We start from the raw sequence: 26,402 nt of genomic DNA on the forward strand, positions 1-26,402 counted from the left end.
GCCTCAACCCACTCCATGCCAGTAGCATCTTTCTAGTTATAACAACCAGTAATGTCTCCAGACATCGCCAGATGTCCCCTGGGAGGTGGGGGAAAAATTGGCGCAGCTGAGAATCCCTGCTCCAGAGAATGGTCTTTAATGCTAAGGTATGGTCTTCCTGGTGTCTCAGCTGTATCCCAGCCTTGTTAATCTTTTATTTAGTAAGGTTTTTCCATTCTTCCTCGGCAAGAACTCCAGGGCCCTAACTTAACCTTCAGGGCCCCTTTGCCCTGCTTGTTACTCCTCATACCAGCTCTCTGGTGAGCCTTAGGCCGTGTTGACCTGGGCCTTTGTAGCCCATCCCTCAGCTAAGACCTTTACAGCTGCACCCCGTCCTCGCCCCAGGACTTGGAGGACCCTTTCATTCATCCTCGGAGATGCCAGCTGCTTCGGTGGACCCTAGCCTCGCCTCTGCCTCAGCTCCATGGGGGCTGCTGGCCCGAATGGGCTTCATCCAGCTCTTGGCCGCAGGTGGAAAATGGTCTGCTGGCTGAGAGCCAAGACAGTGGTAGCGTCGACCTCTTGAGTGTCCCTTCCCTCAGGAATCTGTCTTGCACTGCCTGTTATCTGGTGCCCAGACATGTAATTCTGTGCAGTTATGTACTTGCTTATGGCAGAGGTGGGGCGGGCCGGCTATCAGTAACTTGGCCACAGAGTAGCTGTCGGCGCACGGCATTTAAAAGCAGGGAGCTCTGTGTACACTATGGGGTTGGGTGAGTGTCTGCTGGGCGACGGACCTGTTCAGCGTCCTTGCCGAGCCCATCACGGGTGAGCAGGACATATGCCAGGCTGCGGGTCACTGGATTCTGTTGTGAGTCATTGTGGTGCTTAATAAAAACCCAGAACCTGGGTGTAATCCCAGACCTACTCCCTCACAATGAAGAGATGCCCTGGAAATCTGTATATTTAATCTGTGCCCCAGGATTCATCAGGAAAGTTGGGGAATCACCGTCCCGAGAGACGGTGAAGGGAACGATGGCCGGGCAGTGGTGGTTGTGGTGTTTCCTTCTTGGAAGGTCAGCGCACAGCATGACTGTCTGGCTTCCTTTCCCCGGGATTTATGCTGAAAACATGACTGATACTTGATTTTCAAAATCCAGTTAATTTTAAAATTTTTATGTTAGTCTGGAAATGTTTCTATTTCTTAGTTATCTTAAAGTATTTCTGTAGGTTTAGAATTTTTGGTTGGTGGCTCTTCCCCCCCCCCATCTTCAAAGGTAATCATCTTGTTTTTTATATTTATTTATTTTTAAAAAGATTTTTAATTTTTTTTAAATATTTAAGTAATCTTTACACCCCCTGTGGGACTTGAACTCACAACCCTGCGATCAAGAGTTATATCCTCTATGATGGAGCCAGTCAGGCACCCCCATTTTGTTTTTTAAATTAATGAATTTTTATTTTTATTTTTGTAAGATTTTTTAATTTATTCATTTGAGAGAGAGTGTGTCAGAGCATGAGCATGAGTGGGGGGAGGGGCGGAAGGAGAGGGAGAAACAGACTCCCCACTGAGTGGGGTACCTGACGTGGGGCTCGATCCCAGGACCCTGACATCATGACCTGAGTCGAAGGCAGATGCTTAACTGACTGAGCCACCCAGGTGCCCCTAAGTTAATGAATTTTAATTTTTTAATTGCGGTAAAATACACATCACTTAAAATTGACCCCATTTACCATTGTTGAGTGTACAGCTCAGGGGCCTTGAGTACATTCACATCAGTGTGCAACCATCACCACCGTCCGTCTCCAGAGCTCTTCATCTTGAAAAGCTTAAACTCTGTCCCCATTAGACCAGTTCCTCATGCCCTGCCCCCAGCCCCTGGCAACCCCCATTCTACCTCCTTCTCCACGACACTGCCTGCCTAGGTGCCTCATGTGAGTGGAATCACACAGGATTTACCCTTGGGAGCCTGGCTTTTATTTCACTTGGCATAAGGTCTTCAAGGTTAACCTCATTTTTTGAATGGGTGCGGGTCATACATTTGCTCGATATTCACTGAAAAAAATTACAGTTCACCCTCCTGCTCAGCAGTGGCGGTAAACTTTCAGTTACTTGTGGAGGAAAAGGAAGCATTTCAGAGAGGACTCTACCCCTCTCTGGCTCCCTGCGAGAGCAAGCAGATGTGGCTGGGTTACGTTTTGAAGTCCTCGTCTCCCCGTCTCCTCCCCATCCCCCCCCCCGCCCCCCCCCCCCCGGGACCCATTAGCTGAACTGACCGGGTTATTTTCTTTGTTTGATATCTCTGTGACTTGACAGCCGTTGGTACCCAGCTGCTATTGGTTACACTCCACTCCAGTGAGGAGGAGAGCGTGGGGTTTGGGATAATGGCATTTGGTAGCGAGTGTGATGGTGATGGGTTGCTTTGTGAGAGGACGTTTTCCTTACTGCTCCGTGCACTTTTCTCTTCGTTCCTTTGGATGTTAAGGCATTGCTGCTTTTAGTTAGTTCGGTTCTAAAAACAAATGCTGTGAAAATCATGAGTTGGACAGCATCTCTTTTTGTCTTTTTTTCTGTACAGATGTGCTCATTTTCTGAAAGCTTCAAGCACGGTGTTAACAAGGGAATGAGTAATAACACAACTTGTTTTGTGGTATCGCGGAAATGTGCACTGTTTCCTCAGGTGTGCTGCATATCTGACTTCAAGTTCAATACGTTGATAAATATAAAACGTTAGGAAAAAAGGAAATTCACATTTTCAAACACTCATTTTGACAGTAAAATTGTGCACAATGGATGAGTTTGTAGAGAGCATATTCCTTCCCTTTTGTAGTCTTGGTGTGAAGGAGAGCACATGATTAAAATTTAGAAATTGGTTTATAGACTAAAGAGTTCTAAGTATGCCATAAAAGACTTAGCATGTGGCCTCATGTATAAATTTTTATGACTAAGCCTACTGTTTTTGAGAAGATAGTTTATACTCACATTTTTTTGTGTTTTATAATTTTTTAAAAAAGATTTATTTGTTTATTAGAGAGAGAGCAGAGAGGGAGAGGGAGAAGCAGACTCCCTGCTGAGCAGGGAGCCCTATGTGGGGCTCGATCCCAGGACCCTGAGGTCATGACCTGAGCCGAAGGCAGATGCTTAACCGACTGAGCCACCCAGGTGTCCCTTGTGTTTTATAATTTTTAGAAACAGAAAAACCTATTAAAAGATATTTTTAAAACCTGATGATAGTTTTTTTTTTCTTCTGTTGAGGGTGTACTTCATATTTTCTCATGAATATAGTCTCTCCCCTAACCCTGAAGTGTGTGTTTGTAACCGTGTGTGTGTGTGTGTGTGTGTGTGTATGTATGTGTGTTCGCTCTCCTTTCTCTCCTTGGCATTGGGTTCTTCACACCCCATCAGCTCACCTTTGCCACAACTGTTCTGTGTTGTTCATCTCTCTCTTCCCCTCTCTTGTGTGGGAAACCAGTCACATGGGGCTTCTCTTTCAGAGCAGGAAATTGGTGATACAAGGGCCTGGGTTGAGGGGCGTCTTTCATTATTTGGGGATGTGACCTCACTTTGAACATAACTGCCATCATATAGCCTTACACATTCAGGGACTTATGGCCATTAGACGTGATGAGACAGGGAATGTGGAGTCAGTCTGACCTCAGAGAAAATATCACAGGCCCCCAGGTGCTTCTCGGGGTCCACATTGTGGCCCTTTTGCTCAGAACGTGTTAAGTCTGTATGTGTCTTTCTGGCCTCTTGACTCCAGTAGATCACAGGAAAAGAAAAGGTGGCCTACGAACTTAAAAGAAAACTAATGGTAGCCCCAGGAGGGAAATTGCAAAGCTTGCAAAGAGCTTTCTGTACCGGTGTACTGGTTTGTGCGCTGGCCATGGAAAACCAGGAGCCAAAAGAAAAAAAAAAAAAAAAGGCAATGGAGCTATCAGATTATAGAGAGGTTGTTGATTTTGTATGCACTTTGGCTTTCATTTCCTTGAATCTCTTTTCTTCTAAGAACCATGGAGGGACTCTGATTATCTTTATGGAGCTGTCACCCATTATATTTATGGGGAAGGAGGATGTTAGGTGGTCCCTGTGTCCTCCCCTCCAAAATGAAGTTTAATGGCTTTAGATTACGCAGTCATGAAAGAAGATGGGGCAGCATTACTAAGCAACTCTAGGCAACGATGTCAGAAAAATACAGGCAATTTTCTGCTTTAGGTGAGCTAAACATACTCTTCCCACTAGCCTGTTGCAGTAATACCCATTGTACCTGGAAACCACATTATCTGACAGACTCAGCTCTGGGGTATGAACCAGGAAGGAAACGAAAAATGCCAAATAGGTGACACAAGTACTTGGTTTTTTGTTCTGAAAATCCTTTAGGTTCCTACTCAGAGCCTACTTGCTGTGATTTTACTTAAAATCTTATGAAGCCATTCTAGTTTAGAAACAGTAGTAGGCACTGGTGAGAGGGCTAGCTTGATAGCAAGGGACAGAATGGTTGCAGAACCCCAAAACCATGGCCATTTGGGGCAGTCTGTGGGAGCAGCGTCCTCCATACACACTGAGGGTCGTTGACATTGTGTATGAGGCACGGTGGTGATGAGGAATCCGCATCATGAAGATGGTGAAACACGGTTTCTGTTTTTAAGGACTGTTAGGGAAGTGATATTTGTGTGTCCGTACTTGGGTTTTGTGTTTTACTTGTACTGATTAAAATAATTGAGAAAGAAGAAACAGTATATTTTTTAAACAAATGACAGACTTATTTTTTAAAAAATTGATGAAAATCATTGTTCTGGTCAAGATTGTAGTGTCTTATAACCCCAGAGGTATTTTCATGCCCACCCAGAGAAGGAACCAACTGTATAATATGGATGCCTGCTCTGATTGAGTTTGCATCCCACAGTTGACAATATTGTTTTTAATAGTCATATAGAGTCTAATAGAACCAATAAATGAGATATTTCTATTGTTTTTCAGTTTTTTTATATTAACGATGTCAGTGCAGCGAACATGACCAAAGCGAAACCTTTGGAGACATCCTTAATTTATCAGGGTATATACATTTCAAGGCTTTTTTTTTTTTTTTTTTTAATGATTTTACTTATTTCAGAGAGGGAGAACAGGGGGAGAGGGAGAGAGAATCTTAAGCAGATTCCACACTCAGTGTGGAGCCTGATGTGGGGCTTGATCTCATGACCCTGAGATCGTGACCTGAGTTGAAACCAAGAGTCGATCGCTGACCCTACTGCGTCACCTAGGCGCCCCTCAAGGCTTTTGAATGCTAGATTTCCTTCCAGAGAGTTGGTAGCTATTTACAGTCTCTTTGGGAAAATGACATGGCCTCCACCCTTGCCAAGGTTGGATGTTATAACTTCTTGTCTTTGCCACTCTCACCAGTTTCTAGATGAAAAATAATGCTTTGTCGTTATTTTAACTTACGTTTCTGAGTAATAATGAATTTGAGTATTTGAAAATTTTCCTTAGTCATTTGTGTTTTCCTTCATGAATTTCCTGCATCTGTTATTTGCCTCCCTTTTAAAATCGGTAGACCTTTATAATTCTTCTTGATATTTAAGCGCTTTTGATTTAGTAAAGACAGTAATTCTGGGTCTGGCAGTGCAAATAATTGATTCCAGTTTCTTTTGTTTTTTATTGCTCTCATGGTGGAACTATTTTGCTTTCACAAGGAAAACAAATTGAACCAAATGGTATCCTTTTATACCCTGTCAACTTAAGGAAATGTGAAACCACAACATTGGCAGGATGATGATGCATTAATTCGTACCTTGTTTTTTCTCTACACCCAACATGAACTATTTTTCAGCTATAACATATATAATTTCGTAGAACCAAACTTTAATTTTTACAGTAATGAAGAATGGTAATTTTGCTTCATTAAAAGAAAAAATACCGAGTGTTCTCCGTCAGGCATGAATATGTTCAGCTTATTTTCTCATCTGCAACATAGGAGTAATTCTTGCTTTGTAAGGTTGTTTCTTATTCAGGTGTCTGGGTTGTAGTAGGTGTTCAATAAAGGGCAGCCGTTTTTATGCTGATATAAATGAATATGACAGGCTCTGTGATCCCAATGAGCTGATGGGTCCTGGGGGCAACAGACACATAATTGATTTACTAGAGGCTCTTCTGTAGGTGTGAACAGTGATTGTGTGTGTGTGTGTGTGTGTGTGTTTGTGTTTCTTTGGTCTTAGTCTTAGGTAGACTCTTAGATCATTAATTCTATTCTTTCTTTTTAATGTCAAACATTTAAAGCAAGAAGTTGCCTTTAAGACTTGCTTACCTATATCCTCCAAACTGTGATAGGGTATATTTTCATTTTCATTTATTTAAAAATATTTCTGATTTCTCTTAGGAGGTCTTCTTTGCCACATTTCTATTTAGAAGTATGTTGTTAATTCTCACATATTTGGAGGTTTTAGAGCTATCTTAGTGATTTCCAATTTAATTCTTTTGTCATCAGAGAACATTCTGTGTAACATTTTATGTTTAGAAATTTATTGAGATTTATTTTATGGTCTCAGCATATAGGGTCTATGTTGAGAAATATTCAGTGTGTACTTGAGAAAACTGTCCTGTAGTCGTTGGGTGTGGTGTTTCATAAATGTCGGATTAAGGTGGTTACTAGTGTTGTTCACATCTTCTGTATCCTTAGGATTTTTTTGGTGGGGGGAACTTTTATCAATTACTGAGAGAGGGATGTTGAAATCTATGATTGTGGTCTTTTCTGATTTTTCTCTTTATTTTTTTTTTATTTTTATTTTTTTTTTAAGATTTTATTTATTTATTCAATAGAGATAGAGACAGCCAGCAAGAGAGGGAACACAAGCACGGGGAGTGGGAGAGGAAGAGGCAGGCTCATAGCGGAGGAGCCTGATGTGGGGCTCGATCCTACAACACCGGGATCACGCCCTGAGCCGAAGGCAGACGCTTAACCGCTGTGCCACCCAGGCGCCCCTGATTTTTCTCTTTAATTCTGTTTTTGTCTCATGTATGTTGAAACTCTGTAATTTGATCTGTATACATTTAGGAGTGGTGAATTGACCTCTTTATTATGAAGTGTCCCTCTTAATCTTTGGTAATATTCCTTGTCTGAAAGTCTATATTGTCTGATATTAATGTAGCCACACCACATTCATTGTACCTGTTGTTTACATGGCATATCTTTTTTTATCCTTTCACTTTCAACCTGTCAGTGTGTTTAAAGTGCATCTTCCTTACACTACAATTTAGGTCTTTTGTTAATCCCTTGTGACAGTCTCTGGCTTTTAGGGTGTTAGTGTATTTGCATTTAGTGTAGCTATTGATGTGATCGGGCTTCAGCTTTTCACATTGCTATTTATTTTCTATCTGTTTCATCTGTTTTTCGTTTTTTCCATTCCTGACTTTTTCTGGGTTTATCAGATATTTTTTAGTATTCCATTTTGATTGTGTTATTGGCTTTTTAGCAGTATCTCTTTGTGTGTTTTTAGTGTTGACTTAGAGACTAAATAGGCATCTTAGCTTTTTATAGTCCGTTTACTTTTAATATTGGACTATTTTACATAAAATGTAAGAAACATACAAGCATAAAATTCTGGTATCCTGGGGCGCCTGGGTGGCTCAGTCATTAAGCGTCTGCCTTCGGCTCAGGTCATGATCCCAGGGTCCTGGGATTGAGCCCCGCGTCGGGCTGCCTGCTCAGCAGGAAGCCTGCTTCTCCCTCTCCCTTTGCTTGTGTTCCCTCTCTCGCTGCGTCTCTCTCTGTCAAATAAATAAAATCTTAAAAAAAAAAAATTCTGGTATCCTTCCTCATTCATTGTGCTGTTATATTTGACATCTACGTACACCATGCAGTGTGACCATTTTTTGCATTAAGCAGCCATTTGTCTTTCAAATAAATTAAAAGGAAATTTATAATCTTTTATGTTTACCTGCATATTTGCCATTTTGGCTTCTCTTTATTCCTTATTGTATATCTTGAGTTTTCATCTGGTACCAGTTCCCTTTAACCTGAAGAATTTTTTTTTTAAGGTTTTATTTATTTGAGAGAGAGAGCACGAGAGGAGGGGCAGAGGGAGAGAGAGGAGAGGGGGAAGCAGGCTCCCCACTGAGCAGGGAGCCCCACGCAGGGCTTGATTCTCAGACTCTTGATCATGACCTGAGCCAAAAGCAGACGCTTAACCCCCTGAGCCACCCAGGTGCCCATGAAGAATTTCTTTTATAATTTCCTAATATTTCGTTCGGTGATAAATTCTCAAATTTTGTTTATCTGAAGATGTCTTAATTTCACCGTCATCATTTGAAGAATATTTGTGTTGGTTATAGAATTCAGTTATTCTTTCCTTTCTCTTAGCTCTCGATAGATGTTCCACTGTCTTGTCTCTGTTGTTTCTGACATCAGCCATCACTTGTATTGTTCCTTTGTGTGTAATGTGTTGTTTTTCTTGGCTCCTTTCAAGACTTTCTCTTTTTGTTTTCGGCAGTTTGACTCTGATGTGCCTAGGCAAAGTCTTTGTTTTGATACTTCTTGGTGTTTGCTTAGATTCTTCAATATGTAAATTAGTATTTTCTACCAGACTTGGAAAAATTTCAGCCATTATTTCTTCCAATATTTTTTGCTTTCCTGTTTTGTTGTCTTTTTCCAGGAATCCAGTTTCATGTGTGTTTCATTCCTTGATACTGTCCCACTGAACCCTTACGATTTTTTTTCCTTCAATTTCTCTCTCTCTTTTCTAGTCTTCAGATTGTAATCTAAAAGAGTTGATGAACCTGGGAACAGATCAATGGAAGTTTTCTGTTACTAAAATTACCTAGTGAATTTTTCATATTGTCCTTTTCAGGTCTAGAATTTCCATTTGTTTCCTTTTGAATTTCCTTTTGTTCATTGCTCTCCTAAAATTACCCATTCTACTTCACTTGTTATAACCATATCTTCCTTTAACTCCTTGGGCATATTCATAATAATTGTTTTATAGTTCTCATCTACTAATTCCAAAAACTGGATCATCTCAGGGTCTACTTCTATTGCCTATCTACTTTGTCTTTGATCATGGGTCACGTTTTCTTCTTTCCATGTTTAGTAATTGTTTACTATATTGGATGCTATAAGGGGTCACATTATAGTATAGGGAGTTTTGATTAAAGCCTACTGAGTTTTGTTCTTATAAGCAATTCCTGGCAGACTGGTCCTGTTAGGATTGCATCCATCTACCTGTGTAACTACCTACCTTCCTTCTTCATGGGTCTGTACATCTACCTATGGCACATATTTCCATTTTAAACTCAGTCCAAGTGCACGGCTCTTACTCTAGAGTATGATCTTTATTACTAAGGCGTGGCCCTCCTGGTGTCTGAATGGAGTGTCTGAGGTGCTTGCGAAGATCTCTTTCTCCTGGTTGGGCAGAAACTCCGTGTCCCCTCGCCTGACCTTGGAGTCTCTCCTGAGCCCACCACTGCTGCTCAATCCCTTTTGCTAACTTCCTACAAAAACTTTTGGGGCCTGCCCTTCTGCCACTCTGGCTTGCAAATTCCAGACATTTCTGCAACTTGGAACAGGTAGCTCTTCCTCCTTGGCTGCAGTGAAACTGCAGCTGTGCTTGGTCAGAAAATGCCCCTGGGCAGAAAGCCAGGCTGGTTCTGGGGCTCTGCTGTGGTATTTCCCTTCTCTGAAGGCAACTGAAACAACTGCTTCGTACTTTCCGTCCAGTCTTAATAGTTGAGGGTGAGTCCAGTGCCGACTGTTCTCTCGTGGTTGGAAGCAGAAGTCTGACAGTTTGCTTGTAAGCTCTGTCTTTCTCATTAATAACATTAATGACGCTCCACTGTTCTTTCTAGCTAGAGTGTGACTGACTTTCTTTGGACAGATGATTCATCTCTGTGTTGGCTGCAGCATTGCTGTTAACTTACGTGAGCTTTTCTTCCAGAGCCAGCCCTTTAGTCCATCACTATACTCGGTCTCAGGCATAACTGAATGACCGCTCGTCCTGATGGTCCGCCGAGAGGAGCTTCGTCTTTCACACAAATTGTCATCTGCACCGTCTTACCCTCTGGTTCTCATTGTCAGCACCAGTGACCGTCTGTGAATGACGATTCCAGTTGGGTGCAGTTGTCTTAAGGTGTTTTTTTCTTTTGAAAACAGTCAGTTTTAGAATCGGTTTTGTGTGCCATTCTGTCTTACTTTCATTATTACAAGTAGTTATCAGATACCCACTTCTTTTCTCTGCACGAGGGATTCACGTGTATCTGTATGTAAAACTGACTTTAAAAATGTCTTCAAAAGAGCTTTCAGTAATTAAGGCACACCAAGGTTTCTTTCTTTCCTGTAGGGGCATTTCTTCCTTTTTTTCTCCTTAGTGGGAAACGGTTGTATTTTTTGTGACTGATTTATTTACATTTGTGTAGCACTTTGTACTTTTCATAGCGTTTTCACATATGTCTGGCCCTTCTTTTCCTTTCACATAATCCTAATGCACGGTCTTGTTACCTCTTGGCCTGGACTATTTCATAAGGTGTCCCTTGCCCCCCCCTTCACCTAAGCTTCTGGCCAGTCTTTTCTATAGTTCAGTCTTCCTAAAGTTGAGTTTCTCACTCAAATGTAAAAAGACGTTTACTGTTCCATTTTGTTTTCCAGACACTAGCTGCTTTCCATTCTACCTTTCTAGCCAGATTTCAGGATTCCTTACTCAGCTGCTTCTACATTTCCCTTCCCTGGCTCTGCATGCTTTTTCTTCCGGCCACAGCACTCTTCCCTTCTCTCCATAGGGTTTCTCCTCTTCATCATGCAGGGTCTGTCCTGCCCACAGTGTCACTCAGTGGAAACTGCCCCCAGCTCCCTATGCTGCTGTCCCCACTGTCCAAGTCACACTTGAGTTACCGGTGCTTGTCCTTATCTTGTCCCATCTCTAAACAAGAAACACCACTCATCAGTTACCTGGTGTCCTCCACTCCTAGGAACTCTGTGCTATCTAGACAGCATCTGGGGTTATTTCCGTTCACACAACGAGGAAACTTCAGACCCAGAGTGTTCGTGTGACATCACACACAGAATTAATGACTGATTCCAGATGTACAGTCCTTCCCCTAGCTTTTGTCCTTAGACGGCCCCTCCGCTCTCATAGAATGTGGCTCGAAATTACTTTAGTTGACTCCCGAGTATACATCCTTTGGGCACGTCCAAATTCATCAAAAAATGGGGTGGAAGAGTTGGCTTGTACCTCTTTTGCTCCCATTGTTCCTTGTGGGATGTGGCCGCCACCACATGGGGAAGTGGAAGGCCGCACCCAGGTCCCCCGAGGCCTGCTGTCATGGGTCACCCTGCTCACCTGACAGCACACAAGACCCCGTCAAAACACACTCCACTTTGCTGCTTTTCCAGGTGTGGCTTGATGTCACTGTAGGAATATAATCCTCCACTCCCCTCTTCTGTTTCAGGGGCTTCGCCTTAGTAACAGGGCCATGGGGAAGACGACCACCGGCCAGATCGTGAATCTCCTGTCCAATGACGTGAACAAGTTTGACCAGGTCAGCTGCTCCTGAGGGAGCCTTTTGCAGTCCCACCCCCTTACTTACTTTAGTTTCTTGGAATTCTAGGTGCCGGAGTTTGGTGTAGGCCAGACTTCTGCTGAGGACATAAGGAGAGGATACTTTTTGTTTTACTTTTTAGTTTTAAAAGATTTTATATATTTATTTGACAGGGAGAGAGGGAGAGGAGAGTGTGTGTACAGGTAGGCAGAGTGGCACGCAGAGGGAGAGGGAGAAGCAGGCGGAGAGAGAAGCAGGCTCACTGCTGAGCAGGGAGTCCGATGTGGGGCTGAATCCCAGGACCCCAGAATCATGACCTGAGCTGAAGGCACATGCTTAACCCACTGAGCCGCCCAGGCTCCCTGAGATGAGGATAGTTTTTATCCAATTCTCATTTCTTCTGTGTGCCACTCATAATAACATGTGCTGTCTGGTAGATAAGAGTTTTGTTTTCTGAATGCGTTTATAGCGTTCTTCAGTAGTATGTAAGCAGACAGCAGTGTTCTTGCCCAGCTTGGTGAAATGTCCCATAGTCCTTCAGGAGTGGCCCTTCTGAGCACACTGTGTTGGTATTGCTGGCTGAATTCTTTCTCCTTCTTCATGTGATGACCTCCTGGTGGGCAGGGATTGTTCTGTGCCCTGTAGAGTGCCAGCTACATAGGAAACGCCTCCCCCCACCAAGATTTTATTTATTTATATATTTTAGAGAGAGTGCATGAGCTGGGGGAGAGGCAGAGCGAGAGGGAGAGAGAGAATCTCAAGCAGACTCCCTGCTGAGCACAGAGCCCAACACGGGGCTTAGTCTCATGCCCTTGATATCATGACCTGAACTGAAATCAAGAGTCAGATGCTTAACCGCCTGAGCCACCCAGGTGCCCCATTTTTTAAAAAAGATTTTGTTTATTTGAGAGAGAGAGAGAGAGAGAGAGAGAACGAGTGAGAGCACAGAGCATGAGCAGGGAGGAGGAGCAGAAGGAGAGGGACAAGAAGACTCTGTGCTGAGTGCAGAGCCTGACGCAGGGCTCGATCCTACAACCCTGAAATCATGACCTGAGCTGAAACCGAGAGTCAGACACTCAACCAACTGAGCCACCCAGGCGCCCTGGGAAGCCTTTGATGAAAAAATGCCAAATGGATAATCCCTAGCCAGAAACAACCTATTCTTTTCTACCCTACCGCAGTCCATTTACATTACCTTGTGAATGACCCATACTCTCCAGGGCATTGTAACTGTCTGAGCTGTATTGCCCTAGACTACTTCTCTTCCAATTATTCATTCATCAGACATGAACTAAGGCTCCTATTCAGTTTCAGGGATCAATAAGACTTAGTTTCCTCCCTGGAGAATCCACAGTCTATCAGGGGGATAAATAGCTAAGTAATTACTAGAGTGCATGGCAGGCTTTTGTGAGGTACTGGGGAGCCCAGGGGAGGAGGTTTGGGGGAACCCTGAGCCCATGCGTGGGGCGGACAGAATTGAGATCTTCCTTCCGATGCTGCTGGTCTCGTCAGGTGTTCTCTGGACGTCCCTGAAGCCTGCTCCGTGGTGTTCTGGAACAGCTTCATCGGGGGTGGATGCTTGGATTTTTGCATTAGTAGGTTTAAAGCCCACTGTGATCGTTTCTGTGTAGGTTTCTGGCTGGTTCAGAGCAGATTGTTTCTATACTGGGTCCTTAACTGGTTTTGTGTTCATGTCGTCCTAAGAAAGCATTGCCTTTTTTCTTTTAAGGTGACAATATTCTTGCACTTTCTGTGGGCAGGGCCACTGCAAGCGATCGCAGTGACCGCCTTGCTCTGGATGGAAATAGGCATATCCTGTCTTGCTGGGATCGCCGTTCTAATTATTCTTCTACCCTTGCAAAGCTGCCTCGGGAAGCTGTTTTCATCATTCCGGTAAGAGAAACACTGGTTTAAAAAATAGGTAATATGTATTGGTTAATGTCCATGGTCTGCCCCGTGCTTCTGTTCAAAACCACGTCTTCTGTGATCTCTTCTTTCTGTTGGTTGTGGGCTGCTCGGGCTTCGCCACTGGAGACTCCAGCCTTAAGCCAAGGGCTAATAGTCTAGAAGCTGGAAAGGTGAAGGCACCTGCTGGCTCCTCCTGGGTAGTCTTTCAGGCACTGTACCTCATAAGTAGTGTCTGTAAGCAGAATTTACATAGGATAAAGTTATTTAAGCATGTATGAAATAGCAGTACAATTTAAATACGTATTTCGAGGCCCAGGTCTGGCTGTGTATATTTTTGTGATGGTGTTTTCTAAATTTGGAATTGGCTTTGCCGTCTTTGCCGTGGAGAACGTTCTGTGTCCTTGGGGTCCCATTCCAGTACTGCTGCAACCCTGCAGCTTCTCCTGCTCTCCCCTTTGCCCAGTAGAATTGACAGCTCTTTCTTTTCTGCTCCCCAGCGCTTTGTTCCCACTTTCTTACACTGCAGCCAACTGTATTATGATTGGATTCGGGGGCCTTTCTGCCTTCCCTACCCAACCATGATCTCCTGGAGCAGACGGTTTGTATCTGACTCTCTTTCGTGTCTTCCTTAGCCCCTGTTGCAAGTTCTCCAGGTTACTTCTTGAATTGGGATGGATTGTTGACTTCGTACTTGAAGTCTTTTTCCATTTGTGTTTTGAGTAGGGAGCTGCCTGTGTTGTCAGAGCAAAGGTGCTGTAGGGAACCATTTGATCCCTGGTTCTCGGGCTGTTCCTGCTGCTGCCAAGGGGAGTGGGGCTGTGGCTCATCTCTCATGTGTGTCCCCTTAGGAGTAAGACCGCAACTTTCACGGACACCAGGATCAGGACCATGAATGAAGTTATAACTGGCATAAGAATAATAAAAATGTATGCTTGGGAAAAGTCATTTGCAGACCTTATCACCCATTTGAGAAGGTAAGTTTCTGTGTCTGTCACAGCCTGTTTTTGTACTTTTCTGTCTCCTGCCTTCACTGAAATGTTTGAGTCGTCTTCGGACATTTGAAGTTTAGAATGTGAATTAAAACACTGTCCACCCTGCCTCACGCTATACACTGTATTAACCTACTTTTCCATTTACCGTCTCAAAGGGAAGAGAGTGTATGTGCTTCTACTAGTACAAAAATGAAATTCCAGATGTTTCTTAATACTCTAGATCCCAAACAAGCCTTGCTGGTAGTATTTGCAAGTACGACATTTACCCGGAAACTATAATTTATGTTAACGGAGCACAAATAGGAAGATTGGGGAGATTGGGCCAAACCGTATATATCAGTAGTATTTGTGCCAAACAGAGAAACAGAGCCATGGAAACACTGTTCCTTTTTGTTTGTGGAATTGTTTTGTCTTGATTGACCTATTTGGTGAGCCCCCTGCCCCCCCGCCCGGTTCTTCTCTGTGGGCCCTGAGCCTCTGCTCACCACCGCGTCTGTGTAACGGCTCCTCCCTCTGCTTCGAGTGCACTCAGCTGCGTTCTCCTGTGGCCCCCCCGGCAAGTCTGACTAACCTAGCTTCATCCCCCTCCAGGTTCCTCTGCTCTGAGTGAGCCCCCTCTGCTCCGTGCGCCCATGGGGCCTGTGCGAACTGTTTCTGTCTCATGCACACGTTTTGGGTTGCTTATTCTCTTCTCCCATGAACTCCTAGGGGAGACAGGCTGTGTGTCTGTCTGCCGTCAGCAAGGAGCCCAGCACAGGACTTGTAGTGAGGCACGTGTGTTGACTGAATGTTCGCACCGGTCAGATTGACCCAGGATGTTAACGTGCGACACTAAGCCTCCGTGTAGTTCAGATGAGTGCAGTGGTTACGACTGTGTGGTCTTTGGGTTGGGGTTGGCCCCGGGCTGTGTGCTGTAGGATATTTCCATAATGTGAGGAATAACTTGTCTTAATCCACGACCCCTCCCTGGAAAGGGGCCACATGCAGCAGTCACTAGAATTCACGACTTGGATGTTGATGCTTCCTTGGAAACTTGTATCCTGTTCTCTTTTCCAGGAAGGAAATTTCCAAGATTCTGAGCAGTTCCTACCTCAGAGGAATGAATTTGGCATCATTTTTCGTTGCAAGCAAAATCATCGTTTTTGTGACTTTCACCACCTATGTGTTTCTTGGCAATGTGATCACAGCCAGCCGTGTGTTCGTCGCACTGTCGCTCTACGGGGCTGTGCGGTTGACTGTTACCCTCTTCTTCCCCACGGCCATTGAGAAGGTGTCCGAGGCAGTCGTCAGCATCCAAAGAATCAAGGTCTGGTTACTGACAACCTTTTTATCTATTTATAATTTTAAGGATTTTTATTTATTTATTTGAGAGAGAGCACGAGCTGGATGAGGGGCAGAAGGAAAAGCAGACTCCCTGCTGAGCAGGGAGCCCAACGCGGGGCTCAGTCCCAGGACTCCGGGATCATGACCTGAGCCGAAGGCAGGTGCTTAACGGACTGAGCCACCCAGGTGCCCCAACAAAAAACGTTTTTAAGTTGTAGGGGGATTTTAAGCAAAAGGCCTGCTTGGAATTTGCTGTCCCCATGTTGCGCTTAGGTGAGGTTTAACTTTCTCAGCATCAAAGTCAGCAGTCATCCCAGAATGTTGTACGTAGTCCCCTCCCTGTCTTCTTAGATGGAGTGCACTACAGATAACTAAGTTGCTGCTCATTTATGGGCAGCAAGATAAACAGCGGTGGCACAGGGCTCATGGGGTGCAGGTGATAACTGCAGGGTGATTAAAATGTCTAAAGCAAGAGAAAAATGCACAAGCAGGTTTCATCCCTTGGGCCATCTCGAGTGACTAGGGAGCGACTGGTAGCAGTCTGGCCGGGGTGGGGGAGTGTGGGGGAAGAGGATTCCTCTTTGGGCTGGGAAGGAAAGAGCTTGCAGAAGGGTCCTGCTTCTTGGGCAGGGAGAATGGCTTGAGCCCCAAGGACTACTCCCTGATCAAACATGGGTTCCTTCCTCCACAGATGCCTGGCTTGTGGTTTCTGAGTATGCCTGTGGCTCTCCTTTCACTTTCTGCCTGTCTCAGCCCATTTCTGGGAAGGTCTTCCAAATCCATCCCCCCCCCCCCCCCCCCCCCCCCCCCCCCCCCGCCCAACATACCCACTACCTCCTTTTCCAGATTAGCTGTCCCTCCATTGCTCAGGGCCAATAACTTACATCACTGAGGTACGGCCCCGCCCATGCTAGGTGCTCAAGTATTTGTGTGTTTATAAATAGGTCTCAAAGAAAGATAAATGGGCTCCGTGAGGGGCCAGGGCATGAACTTGAGTACCTGGGCTTTACAAATAAATCTGGTTTTCCTGTTCCTCCTTAGTGCTGGATGTGTAGTAATACAGCTCTAGTGAAGCTCGATGGCTCTGGGCTTGATTTTGTTTTCTTTTTCTTTTCTTTCTTTTTTATTTTTTTATTTATCTTTTTTTTAAAGATTTTATTTATTTATTTGACAGAGATAGAGACAGCCAGCGAGAGAGGGAACACAAGCAGGGGGAGTGGGAGAGGAAGAAGCAGGCTCATAGTGGAGGAGCCTGATGTGGGGCTCGATCCCAGAACGCCGGGATCACGCCCTGAGCCGAAGGCAGATGCTTAACCGCTATGCCACCCAGGCGCCCCTTTTCGTTCTTTTTTAAACAGTTTTGTCATAAAAGCTGAGATTTTCTTATGATGAAGTTTCTATCCTATAAAAATAAAATTACCCAGAAGAGAGATCAGTCTTACAGGGTCAGTTCTGGTCCCCAAGTGTATCATTCTTTCTGACGGGCTTCCAGCAACTTTTAAGTGGTGACCCAGGCATTTCAATAGAATTTCTTGATTTTATTAAAGATTTTTTTTTAAAAATGTATTTATTTGGGAGAGAGAGAAGCAGATGCCCCCTGAGCAGGGAGCCCGATGTGGGGCTCGATCCCAGGACCCCAGGATCGTGACCTGAGTCGGAGGCAGATGCTTAACCGACTGAGCCACTCAGGTGCCCCTCAGTAACATTTCTCTCATGTAGCTTTTGCCTCTCCAAAGAGCACATCTGGGAACGTACTTTGGCCATAGCGATGTTCTATGTGTACGTAGGAGTTTTCCAGATGCCGGCCTCCCCTATAAGTTTTGCTGTAATTTTGTGCTTGTGGTCGGGGCACATGATCTCCCTTCATCCCGATCGCAGCGCGTACGCATGCGTGTCCCCACTTGACAGGTAAGGAGAACGTGCCTGCAGGAGGTGAGCCAACGTGCCCGTCTGCACACAGCTGGTCAGGGATGCACGGGGATTCTTCCAGACCCTGCTTTCTTACCCATCGTTACGTTGCCTCCGTTGCCCTCCTAGTGTACCTTCTGGCATGTGGAGTATTTCTTTACGCGTGGTTTTCGTCAGCACGTCTTCCTCTGAAGAGGCCCCCAGAGGTTCCTGCAGAATCAAAATTTAAACTGTAGGTTTAAGTCTCCGCCGGTTGCGCTGGGTGTTTGCAGTGCACGACCCTCCATTCTGGCGGTGGAAGTTGGGGGGCAGCGGCTTGTGTCTGTGATAGGCCACACTCATGTGCACGTGGGGGTCTTTGCCCGTGCTCTTCGTCCGTGTGGGTTGCCTTTTCTTCTGTTCTTGATTTAGGCAAATGCTACTGAGTCCTCCAGTGGAACCCCCCCCCCCCTCCTCTAGCACTTTTCTTCACGCTGATCTCAGGCTTCCCTATTTATGGGCCAGGCCAGTACCCCACTGCTCAGCAGCATATCAAGTAGGTGATTCTCACTCCCCGGGACTATACCAACCCCCCCCCCCCAGCAGACCATATCTGATCGTTCTTTGCATAGTGGTCGGTCCATGTTGGGCACGTCATGGGCATCAGATAAATACTGGCCTGACTGAAGGGGGTGGTTAGTGTGGGAAGCTGCTGCAGGGTGGCTTGATGGAATTATTGAAGTATCTTATTTTCTTTTAGATCTTAGACTCTTTTTCAACCTGTGTGGTTTCTATAACCTTTGATCTCGAGTGTATCGATTTCAGAGCCACTCAGGAGCACGTCTTGACTTTGGGCACCTGACAGAGGTAGTAGGCACTAAATGGAATGAACGGATCCAGCGTTCACTCTTCTTCCTTTCCCTGCGTCTCACTTGAATGTGTTAATGTGCAGTTAGAGGTAAACATGGCAGCAGGAGAGGAAGAAAAGATTCGTGGAGTGCATTCACCGGGAGGTCAGGACTAGGTGACATCTGACTCGTAGAGTCAGGAGTTTGGCGGGCACACCTGTGACACTGTCTCCTGCAGCCCAGACTCGGTAGGCTGGGCAGGCCATCCAGCAGGATTTCCAGTAAGATCGCGGTTGGGAGTCGTAGGCGGTAAATCCAGCAGACCTTTCCCCCTTCAAGATGGCGCTGTGGTCCGCAGCCCCGGCGGAAGGCCTCAGGTGGGCTATATGGTGTAGTGTCTTCTTTTCTACACATACTTTTCAATTTCCTTTTTCCCGTGTACCGAAAATGAAGGGTTTATTCTGAGGTTAGAGGCCCAAGAAGTTCCTTCTATTTTTCTCTTAGTGACATTGAACGAGTCCAATAGGATTATAAAAGATCTTGTCTTAACTTCAAAGCACTGAAGTCTTAACGACGTCTACACCCAGTAAAGTGTGTCTCTGAGGTTATATTGTTCATAAAGCTGCTTAGGCTTTTTGCCTACCAGCCACTCCGAAGTCAATCTTTCTGGCTTGAGTTCTGACGCCTGATACTTTCCCGCATGACCTGCTCTGGGTATGCGCTTCATGGCTGTAATGGCAATTTAATGTCAGCTTTTTCATCAGCCTGAGTACTAAAGAAAAATCCGACCAGCGCTGCTGGCACCTTTACAAGCCGTTCATGTGTTGAATGGAGTCTCATTTCACCACTGGGAGACTATGACTTCTTTCTCCACTCAGACCTATTATTTCCGGACAAATGCTCGATAGATTTACTTTCTTACTTTGTGCATAGTTTCTCTTTTTCTTTCTTTTCTTGAAGGTGGGGGAATTGCTATTCTAATGTGTACATACTGAATATTGAATTTTATATCTTGGTAATACGCTTATGCTATAAAATTGGAATTATATTCTGTCTAGACAAGATTTATAACATCTATAACCTTCTGCTTGTTGCCTTGTTAACTCATGCTGTGTAAGATGGTAGCGGTATAGTCAGTGTTCAGACTCACTTGAACCAGCCATATGGTCTGTTCATTCCTTTAGGGGATATCCCTGATGGGCTGACCCTTTGTGAGGCTCAGCGTTACACTGGAGCTGGGACTGTTTGTAAGTGCGTGAATGGCATAGTCTTCTCCCTTGCCATGACTTGATACCCCTTTGGGGACTCAAGTAGGGTGGGCAATGCCAGCTGGGGCCATCGTGAGCTGGTTCCCAGGACGGTTAGCATCTGAGACGGGCTGACAAGGCTGGGTTGGTTTAGTACTCAAGGGTATCAAGGTAGAGGCCACTCGGGGAGTGCAGACTTGGGTGTTCATGGTCGCTGAAGGGTTATAAGCATGGTGGACATTTTCAGAGGTGTTTCAGTGAGATCAGTAGGGAGTGGTGTTTGGAATAAGCTTGGTGGTGTTGGGGACTTCTAGGGAAGGAACCGGAAGGTACAGGGAGACAGCAAAAAATTGTGTCAGAATCATGAATAATCGCTAGTGAGATTCCAAAATTATGTTGTTTCAAGAGGAATGAAGAATTGGAGGGAGCTGAACTGTGGCAGACTAGGCAAGAGTTGCTACCTGGTTGACTATGGGAGAGGTGGTGGGGCAAGAGAGCTTGGGCCAGGCTGGGTTTGAAGCCAGCAGAGGAGCCCTCAGACCATCTTCTGTCTGTTCTGCTTCCCTGCCGGACACAGGCGGGGGGCAGGTAGCAAGGTTCCCAGTGAGCCCGGAGGGGTGGGGAGAAAGAGCGAGCAGACCACGCCGCTCGCCTGCTGGCTCTTTGAGGGAAAGGTGCAGGAGCAGGTGTTCCTGCACAGAAGAAACGGCATGTTCAGCTTTTGCCGGTTCTTTTGACGTAGAATGTGGTACTCAGACTTGTGGCTTTGTGTCTGGTAGACGAGGTTTTAATGACGTCAAGCATGTTGGTGAGTTTTGGAGCAGCAGATGACTTATATGTTGTTCCCCTAAAATGCTTTCACAGGCTTACGTCCGTTGCTTCGTTGGGGTTTGGTTGGTTGGGGTTCGGTTTGCTGGTGGGTCCTAGAATATCTGCGTGAAAGCTGCATACACAGGGCGGTTGGTATCTCTCTCCTGCAAGAATCTTCCCGAGGTTGGGTGTGGGTTTCCTAGGGCTGCTTGTAACAGATAACAAAGTACCACGAACTAGGTGGCTCAGAGCAACAGAAGTTTGTGGTTGCACAGTTCTGGAGGCCAGCAGTCTGAAATCGAGGTGTCCTCAGGGCCACGATCCCTCTGAAGCCTAGAAGGGAGAATCCTTGCTTGCGTTCTCCGGCTTCCGGTGGTTGCTGCCCGACCTTGACGTTCCTCAGCTTGCCGTTGCCGTCACTCTGATCTCTGTCTTCCTCGTTGTATAGCTGGTTTCTGCCTGTGTGTGGCTCTGCAGCTGCTGCTGCTTCTTCTTTAAGATTTTGTTTTTAAGTAATCTCTGTGCCCAACGTGGGGCTCGAGCTCACAGCCCCGAGATCAAGAGTTGTGTGCTCTACCGACTGAGCCGGCCTCTTCTCCTCCTCCTCCTTTTTTTTTTTTTTTTTTTAAAGATTTTATTTATTCGTTTGACACAGAGAGTGAGAGAGAGAGCACAAGCAGGGGGAGCCGCAGGCAGAGGGAGAAGCAGGCTCTCCACCAAGCAAGGAGCCAGACATGGGGCTCGATCCCCGCACCCCAGGATCATGACCGAGCTGAAGGCAGACGTTTAACCGACGGAGCCACCCAGGCGCCCCCCTCCTCTGCATCTTACAAGGACACTAGTCACATTGGATTTAGAGCTCACCCTACTCCGCTATGACCTCACCTTAATTAATCACATCTGCAATGACCCTATTTCTAAATAAAGTCAAATTTTGAGGTAACTGGGGTTATGACTTCAACATATCTTTTTAGGAGGACATAGTTCACCCCAAAGGAAGTTCTGTTCTGTTCCGTGATGTTAGAGACCCAGACATTTTCTTTCATATTATTCCACTGTGTGTGGCCTTGGCTAAGCGGGCAACTTCCAAACCACTGGGTGGAAAAAGGATTCTTGGACATTGTCACTTTCCACTGGCCTGAACTTAATCCCGTTGGCTACACAGAGCTCCATGGGAGGCTGGGAAGAGTGGTTCCTTTTCCAGGCTGCCGTGCGCCAGCTCAAAATTAGGGTTTTGTTTCCACTGGAGAATGAGAGCAGATTTTGAGCGCCATTAACAGTCTCTGTCACATGTTCAGAGTTTTGGGGGTGGAGGTGGTATTGGTTGTTTATCCCATTTCTGTACCAGTGCAGCTTTTCTTGTTGAATTATGTCTAGGCTTTGCAGAACAAGAAGGAGTTTTCCTATATATGTGATTATATTTGTAACAGCGGGACTTCATTTAATTCAGATTGCTGGGGGTAGCTGCTAAGTAGTGTGGAAAAGAGGAGGAAGTGGAAGATGGGGCCATTTCTGCTGCCAAGGAGTGGGTATTTCCTAAGGAGAAAAGAAAAGGGATAATGAAAAGTGCTCGTAAAATACTTTTTAGGAATAATTTTTTTTCTTTCTTTCTTTTTTTTTTTTTTTTTTTTAAAGAATGATGACAAGGGAGGGGGCTCCTGGGTGGCTCACTTGGTTAAGCGTCTGACTTCTGCTCAGGTCATGATCTCCAGGTCCTGGGATCGAGCCCCACATCCGGCTTCCCTGCTCAGCAGGAGTCTGCTTCTCTCACTTCCTACCCCACCCCTGCTCGCATGCCTGCACACGCTCTCTCTCAAATTAAAAAAAAAAAAAAAACTTAAAAAAAATAAAGGATGACAAATGATACATTGATTTGACACGTACAGGGAGAAAGTGCACCTAAGTGCCCAGGGAAAGGTCACAACAAATAAATGGGCAGAGCCACATTTTTCATTCGGAGTTTCTTCCATTGGTCTCAAGTTCCCAGCCTGTCCTTTTGGGCCAACTTGATTCCTGAAGGCCTTTATCTGTGTTCGCAGCATCTGGAGTGGTGCTTGGCACATTGGTGGGGTTAGGTAAATGTTTATGGAATCATTTCCTACCATTTGCTACCCTGTTTATTGTTGGTGACACAGAAGTAAAACAGTAAAAATGTCCAGGTTCTAAATGTGTTCACTCTTTGGAGCCATATTTTCTCTTTAGGGAAGAATCAGGACGCTTGTTGAGAAGGTTACAAAGAGCTTTGTGACCTCTTTATTTGTGTGTGTATATATATATACACACACACACACACACACTGTTATATAATTACATAGTGCATAGTGTGTTGTGATTGTTGTCCAGCCTTCAAATACAGTTAGTAAAGTGATACACGGGCTGCGTAAAATGCTACATGGCAGATTCCCAGGAAAGCAATTACTTCTGCGTATGCTTTGTTCCTGCAGTTCAACCCGCCTTTTTCCTTCTTCTGCAGAACTTTCTGTTACTGGACGAGGTCTCACAGCGCCCCCCTCAGCTGCCGTCAGATGGTAAAATGATAGTGCACGTGCAGGACTTCACTGCCTTTTGGGATAAGGTAACGATTTCTCCATGACGAGATCACACCTGCTAAGCGACGACTGGGCACGTAGATGTGATAGTGAATTTTGAGATTTTTCTCACACCGTATAAAATGTGACTGGCCTCATTTACTTGAAAGTATGTTACAAAAATTCTCAAAATCAGGAGTAAGGTTTGTAATTGGTAGAGATTAAGTATAAAATCAGTCGAAGGCATTGATCTGTTGTTCTTTATCTCATCTGTAAGAGAACTTTCCAAGTATTACATTTTTTTTGAGTAAGTACGTAAGCTTGTGATGTTAGAATTTATAGGGTTGAGCAGACAAGTGATACTGCACAGAATGGGTTAACTAACAAATACACATTGTTGTAGAGGAGAGACTTTGGGGAGCCCTTGTGTGTTTTTTACCTTGATCCTATAAGACCATCTTATTACACATTGAGTGAAGCCCATGATGTGGATCTTCGCTGTGGGGTAGGATGATGGCTCCCCTGTGCTAAGCTTCCGGAAGGTTCTGGCAACTTTGGTGGCAGCCTAGGGCGGGGAGAAGGCAACAGGTGGGCAAAGTAAGTGCCAGTGATTCCCAGCTTAAGGGTTTTGCTGTGTGGCCAGGTGACCACTCTCAGGTTCTCAGCCTTGCAGGCCCAGTGCAGCCTCCCTTGTCCAAAACTGAAACACGTTCCTTGCCTGCTTCTGTGGTCTTCTATGCGCATTCTCCCATCAGAGACTGGGTTAGTCAGGAAAACAGAACTCACACCACCAGAGAGGGAATTCCTTACCTAAGCAGCGAAAGGACAATGGAGCAAAGAGGGCAAATGGTGTGTGAGGCAACCCAGAGGTGAGCAGTGGCTGGAGAGACGCAGGGAGGAGGTGGCCTCTACAAGAGGGTCACCCGCTTGGAGCAGAGCTCAGGAGCCTGGCTGCCGGCAGGAGTGGTGACCGTGGTGTGAGGGCCTCCTCTGTGGGCACCGCGGAGGTGAAGCGGCCGATGGAGGTGCTAGGGTGCCAGCCTCTCCCCCCTCCCACCCCTGTGCTCAGACTAGTGCTCCCCAGGGCTGAGCTGCAGTTGGCTTGGACGTTGGCAGGAGCCAGTTCTGGGCATAGGAAGGGGAAGGCTGAGGAATGGGGCCACGAGCTACCCGGTGCTCCCCCGGCGCTGATGCCCCCTGCTCTGGGGCTGCAAGTGTCCTAACTGTGGAGCCTTCCTGGCCTCTCATGCCTGTGACTCAGTATCTTGCCACCTGTGCCGTGTTTGCCTACTTCTCACCTGATGGCCGCCGTCCATGCCGACAATATGTGCCCAAACGCAGAGAGCCCCCGTCACGCACCATTGCACGTGGGCGCTCACACCAGGTGCGCTGCCTCACCCGGCCGTTTCTACCTTCATGCAGCAGATCCCCTCCAGCTTGATTGTTGTCCTCGATGTGCACAGTAGCACTTCCAGAAAGCACTGCCGAAGTCCCTTCTTTGAATGCCGTTGAGTTAGAAGGCACCAAGGTCGCTACCACATGCCGTGTGTGGTCTGCTTCTGTGCCGAACTCCGCAGCACCGCAGAACGAGCAGTTCTGTTCTTCCAGAGCTTGCTAATATGTTCTCAGCCTTGTTTCTGCGGCTTGCCCTGCAGCACAGGACACTGCATTCTGGTGTGTTGGCCTCGTCTGTGGGAGGATTGTGCCTCACGCCGGGAGAAACGAGAGCCTGTTTGATGACTCAGAGATGGGGGAGACTTGGCTGGGGAAGGGGCACAGACCTTGGGGGTTTGGGAGAGAAGCTGAGGCCGAATGCAGCACATGCTGGGCTGGGAGGTGGAGGGACGTGGACATGCTAACCAGCTGCGCTAGACAGCCGGGTGGGTAGCTGGACAGAGGCCTCACCCACCTGGTTTCATTCATGAAATGAATGCACTTGGTTTCAGCCTCTCAGCTTTGAAGTGCATGGTCCGGTGGGAACCTCTAAGCCACCACACGGCAGGGGTGTTGGCCTGTGTGGTTCATGGCTGCCTCCCCAGGGCCCAGCAGGTGTCTGGCCCAGAGCTCAGACTCAGTGTGGTGTGTTGCATTAGCAGTGACAGAGCGCCCCTGAACTGGCAGATGCTGCCCCCTGCTGGTCACGCACGAGCAGCATCTGCTCCTGCGGCCGGCACAGGGAAGCGACTCCCTGCCTGGCCCCAGCAAGAAACTCGGAGGTGCAGGGAACAGAAAGCCAGTGTTGGCATGTGGGTTATTAGTTTGTAGTTGTAACTGAGTCAAATGTAGTAAAATAGGAACTACTTAGTTATGAGACATGAAGAAAGGAGTGGAGAAGCTTAAAAAAACGTTTCTTTGTATTGAAATCCAGCTTCTTAATACTTTTTATAATTCTGATAAAATCTGGGGCTGGTTTTTCTTTGGTGATTAAATGTAGTTATTGTTGTTTTAGTGTGTACCCATTTTATAATCAGTTCAGTTCTTCCCAGAGAAATTTTTCATTTTGAAAACTATCCAGACCTTTTACTTCTGCTGTGCTTATTGTCTTTCGGGCATTTTCTTAATTGCACGTACCCGCTCAAGATGTAGAGGGAGGTCCTGAAGCTCATGACCAGAACATTCAGGTCTGCACCTGTTTGTGGGAAGGCTAGCTCAGCTGGCCAAACTCCACGGCTTTCGCTTATCCGTGGGTTGGATTCTTCCTACCGCCATCCCAGGTTGTTGTACTTGCAAGGGATGTTCTGGATAGCAGCTGTGTGCATTTCTCTGCCCTTTGTTTTTGAAGAATCCTTTTCTAGAACGCAGAAGGTGGCATTGCCTTGCATCAGCTCTTGGTCAGCTTCCTGTGGTGTGGGAGGACATTTCCCCACCTGTGTTTGCAGAACGCTCGCCCCTTGCAAGCGGTCTTCAGAAAGGGTTTGGGATTCAGATGCATTCACTAGATCCTCAGCCATGGGTCTGTGCATGGTCAGGACTCACAGAAGGATCCCATGGGAAATTAGGTGGAGATCATAACAGGCGGAACCAAGCCCACAGTCCGGATTATCCCCAAATAGTAGCTTTTTAGAAATTCCACCTTAAACAGTTCCTATCAATCTTCTTCTGATAGTTTTTTTTTTTTTAAGATTATTTATTTATTTATTAGAGAGATAGCCAGCGAGAGAGGGAACACAAACAGGGGGAGTGGGAGAGGAAGAAGTAGGCTACCAGTGGAGGAGCCTGATGTGGGGCTCGATCCCAGGGCTCCGGGATCACGCCCTGAGCCGAAGGCAGACGCTTAACGACTGAGCCACCTAGGCACCCCTCTTCTGATAGTTTTATTTATTTATTTATTTATTTATTTATTTATTTATTTATTTATT

General features: G+C 45.9%; 1 protein-coding gene across 4 annotated transcripts in view; it reads left to right on the forward strand.

Moving 5' to 3' along the window:
* ABCC4 (ATP binding cassette subfamily C member 4 (PEL blood group)) overlaps window positions 1-26,402 on the forward strand; it is a 235,102-nt gene that overhangs the window by 61,482 nt on the left and 147,218 nt on the right. For all 4 annotated transcript variants that reach the window (XM_087865049.1, XM_045810951.2, XM_087865048.1 and 1 more), the window contains exons 5-9: window positions 11,411-11,500; window positions 13,230-13,393; window positions 14,257-14,382; window positions 15,457-15,706; window positions 22,989-23,090. In XM_087865049.1, coding sequence (XP_087721175.1) covers window positions 11,411-11,500; window positions 13,230-13,393; window positions 14,257-14,382; window positions 15,457-15,706; window positions 22,989-23,090 — 732 coding nt within the window. The remainder of the gene's footprint in view (window positions 1-11,410; window positions 11,501-13,229; window positions 13,394-14,256; window positions 14,383-15,456; window positions 15,707-22,988; window positions 23,091-26,402) is intronic.

This window comes from Ursus americanus, chromosome 10, assembly GCF_024610735.1.
Source record: "Ursus americanus isolate L20-20 chromosome 10, mUrsAme1.1.p, whole genome shotgun sequence".
NCBI classification, from domain to species: domain Eukaryota; kingdom Metazoa; phylum Chordata; class Mammalia; order Carnivora; family Ursidae; genus Ursus; species Ursus americanus.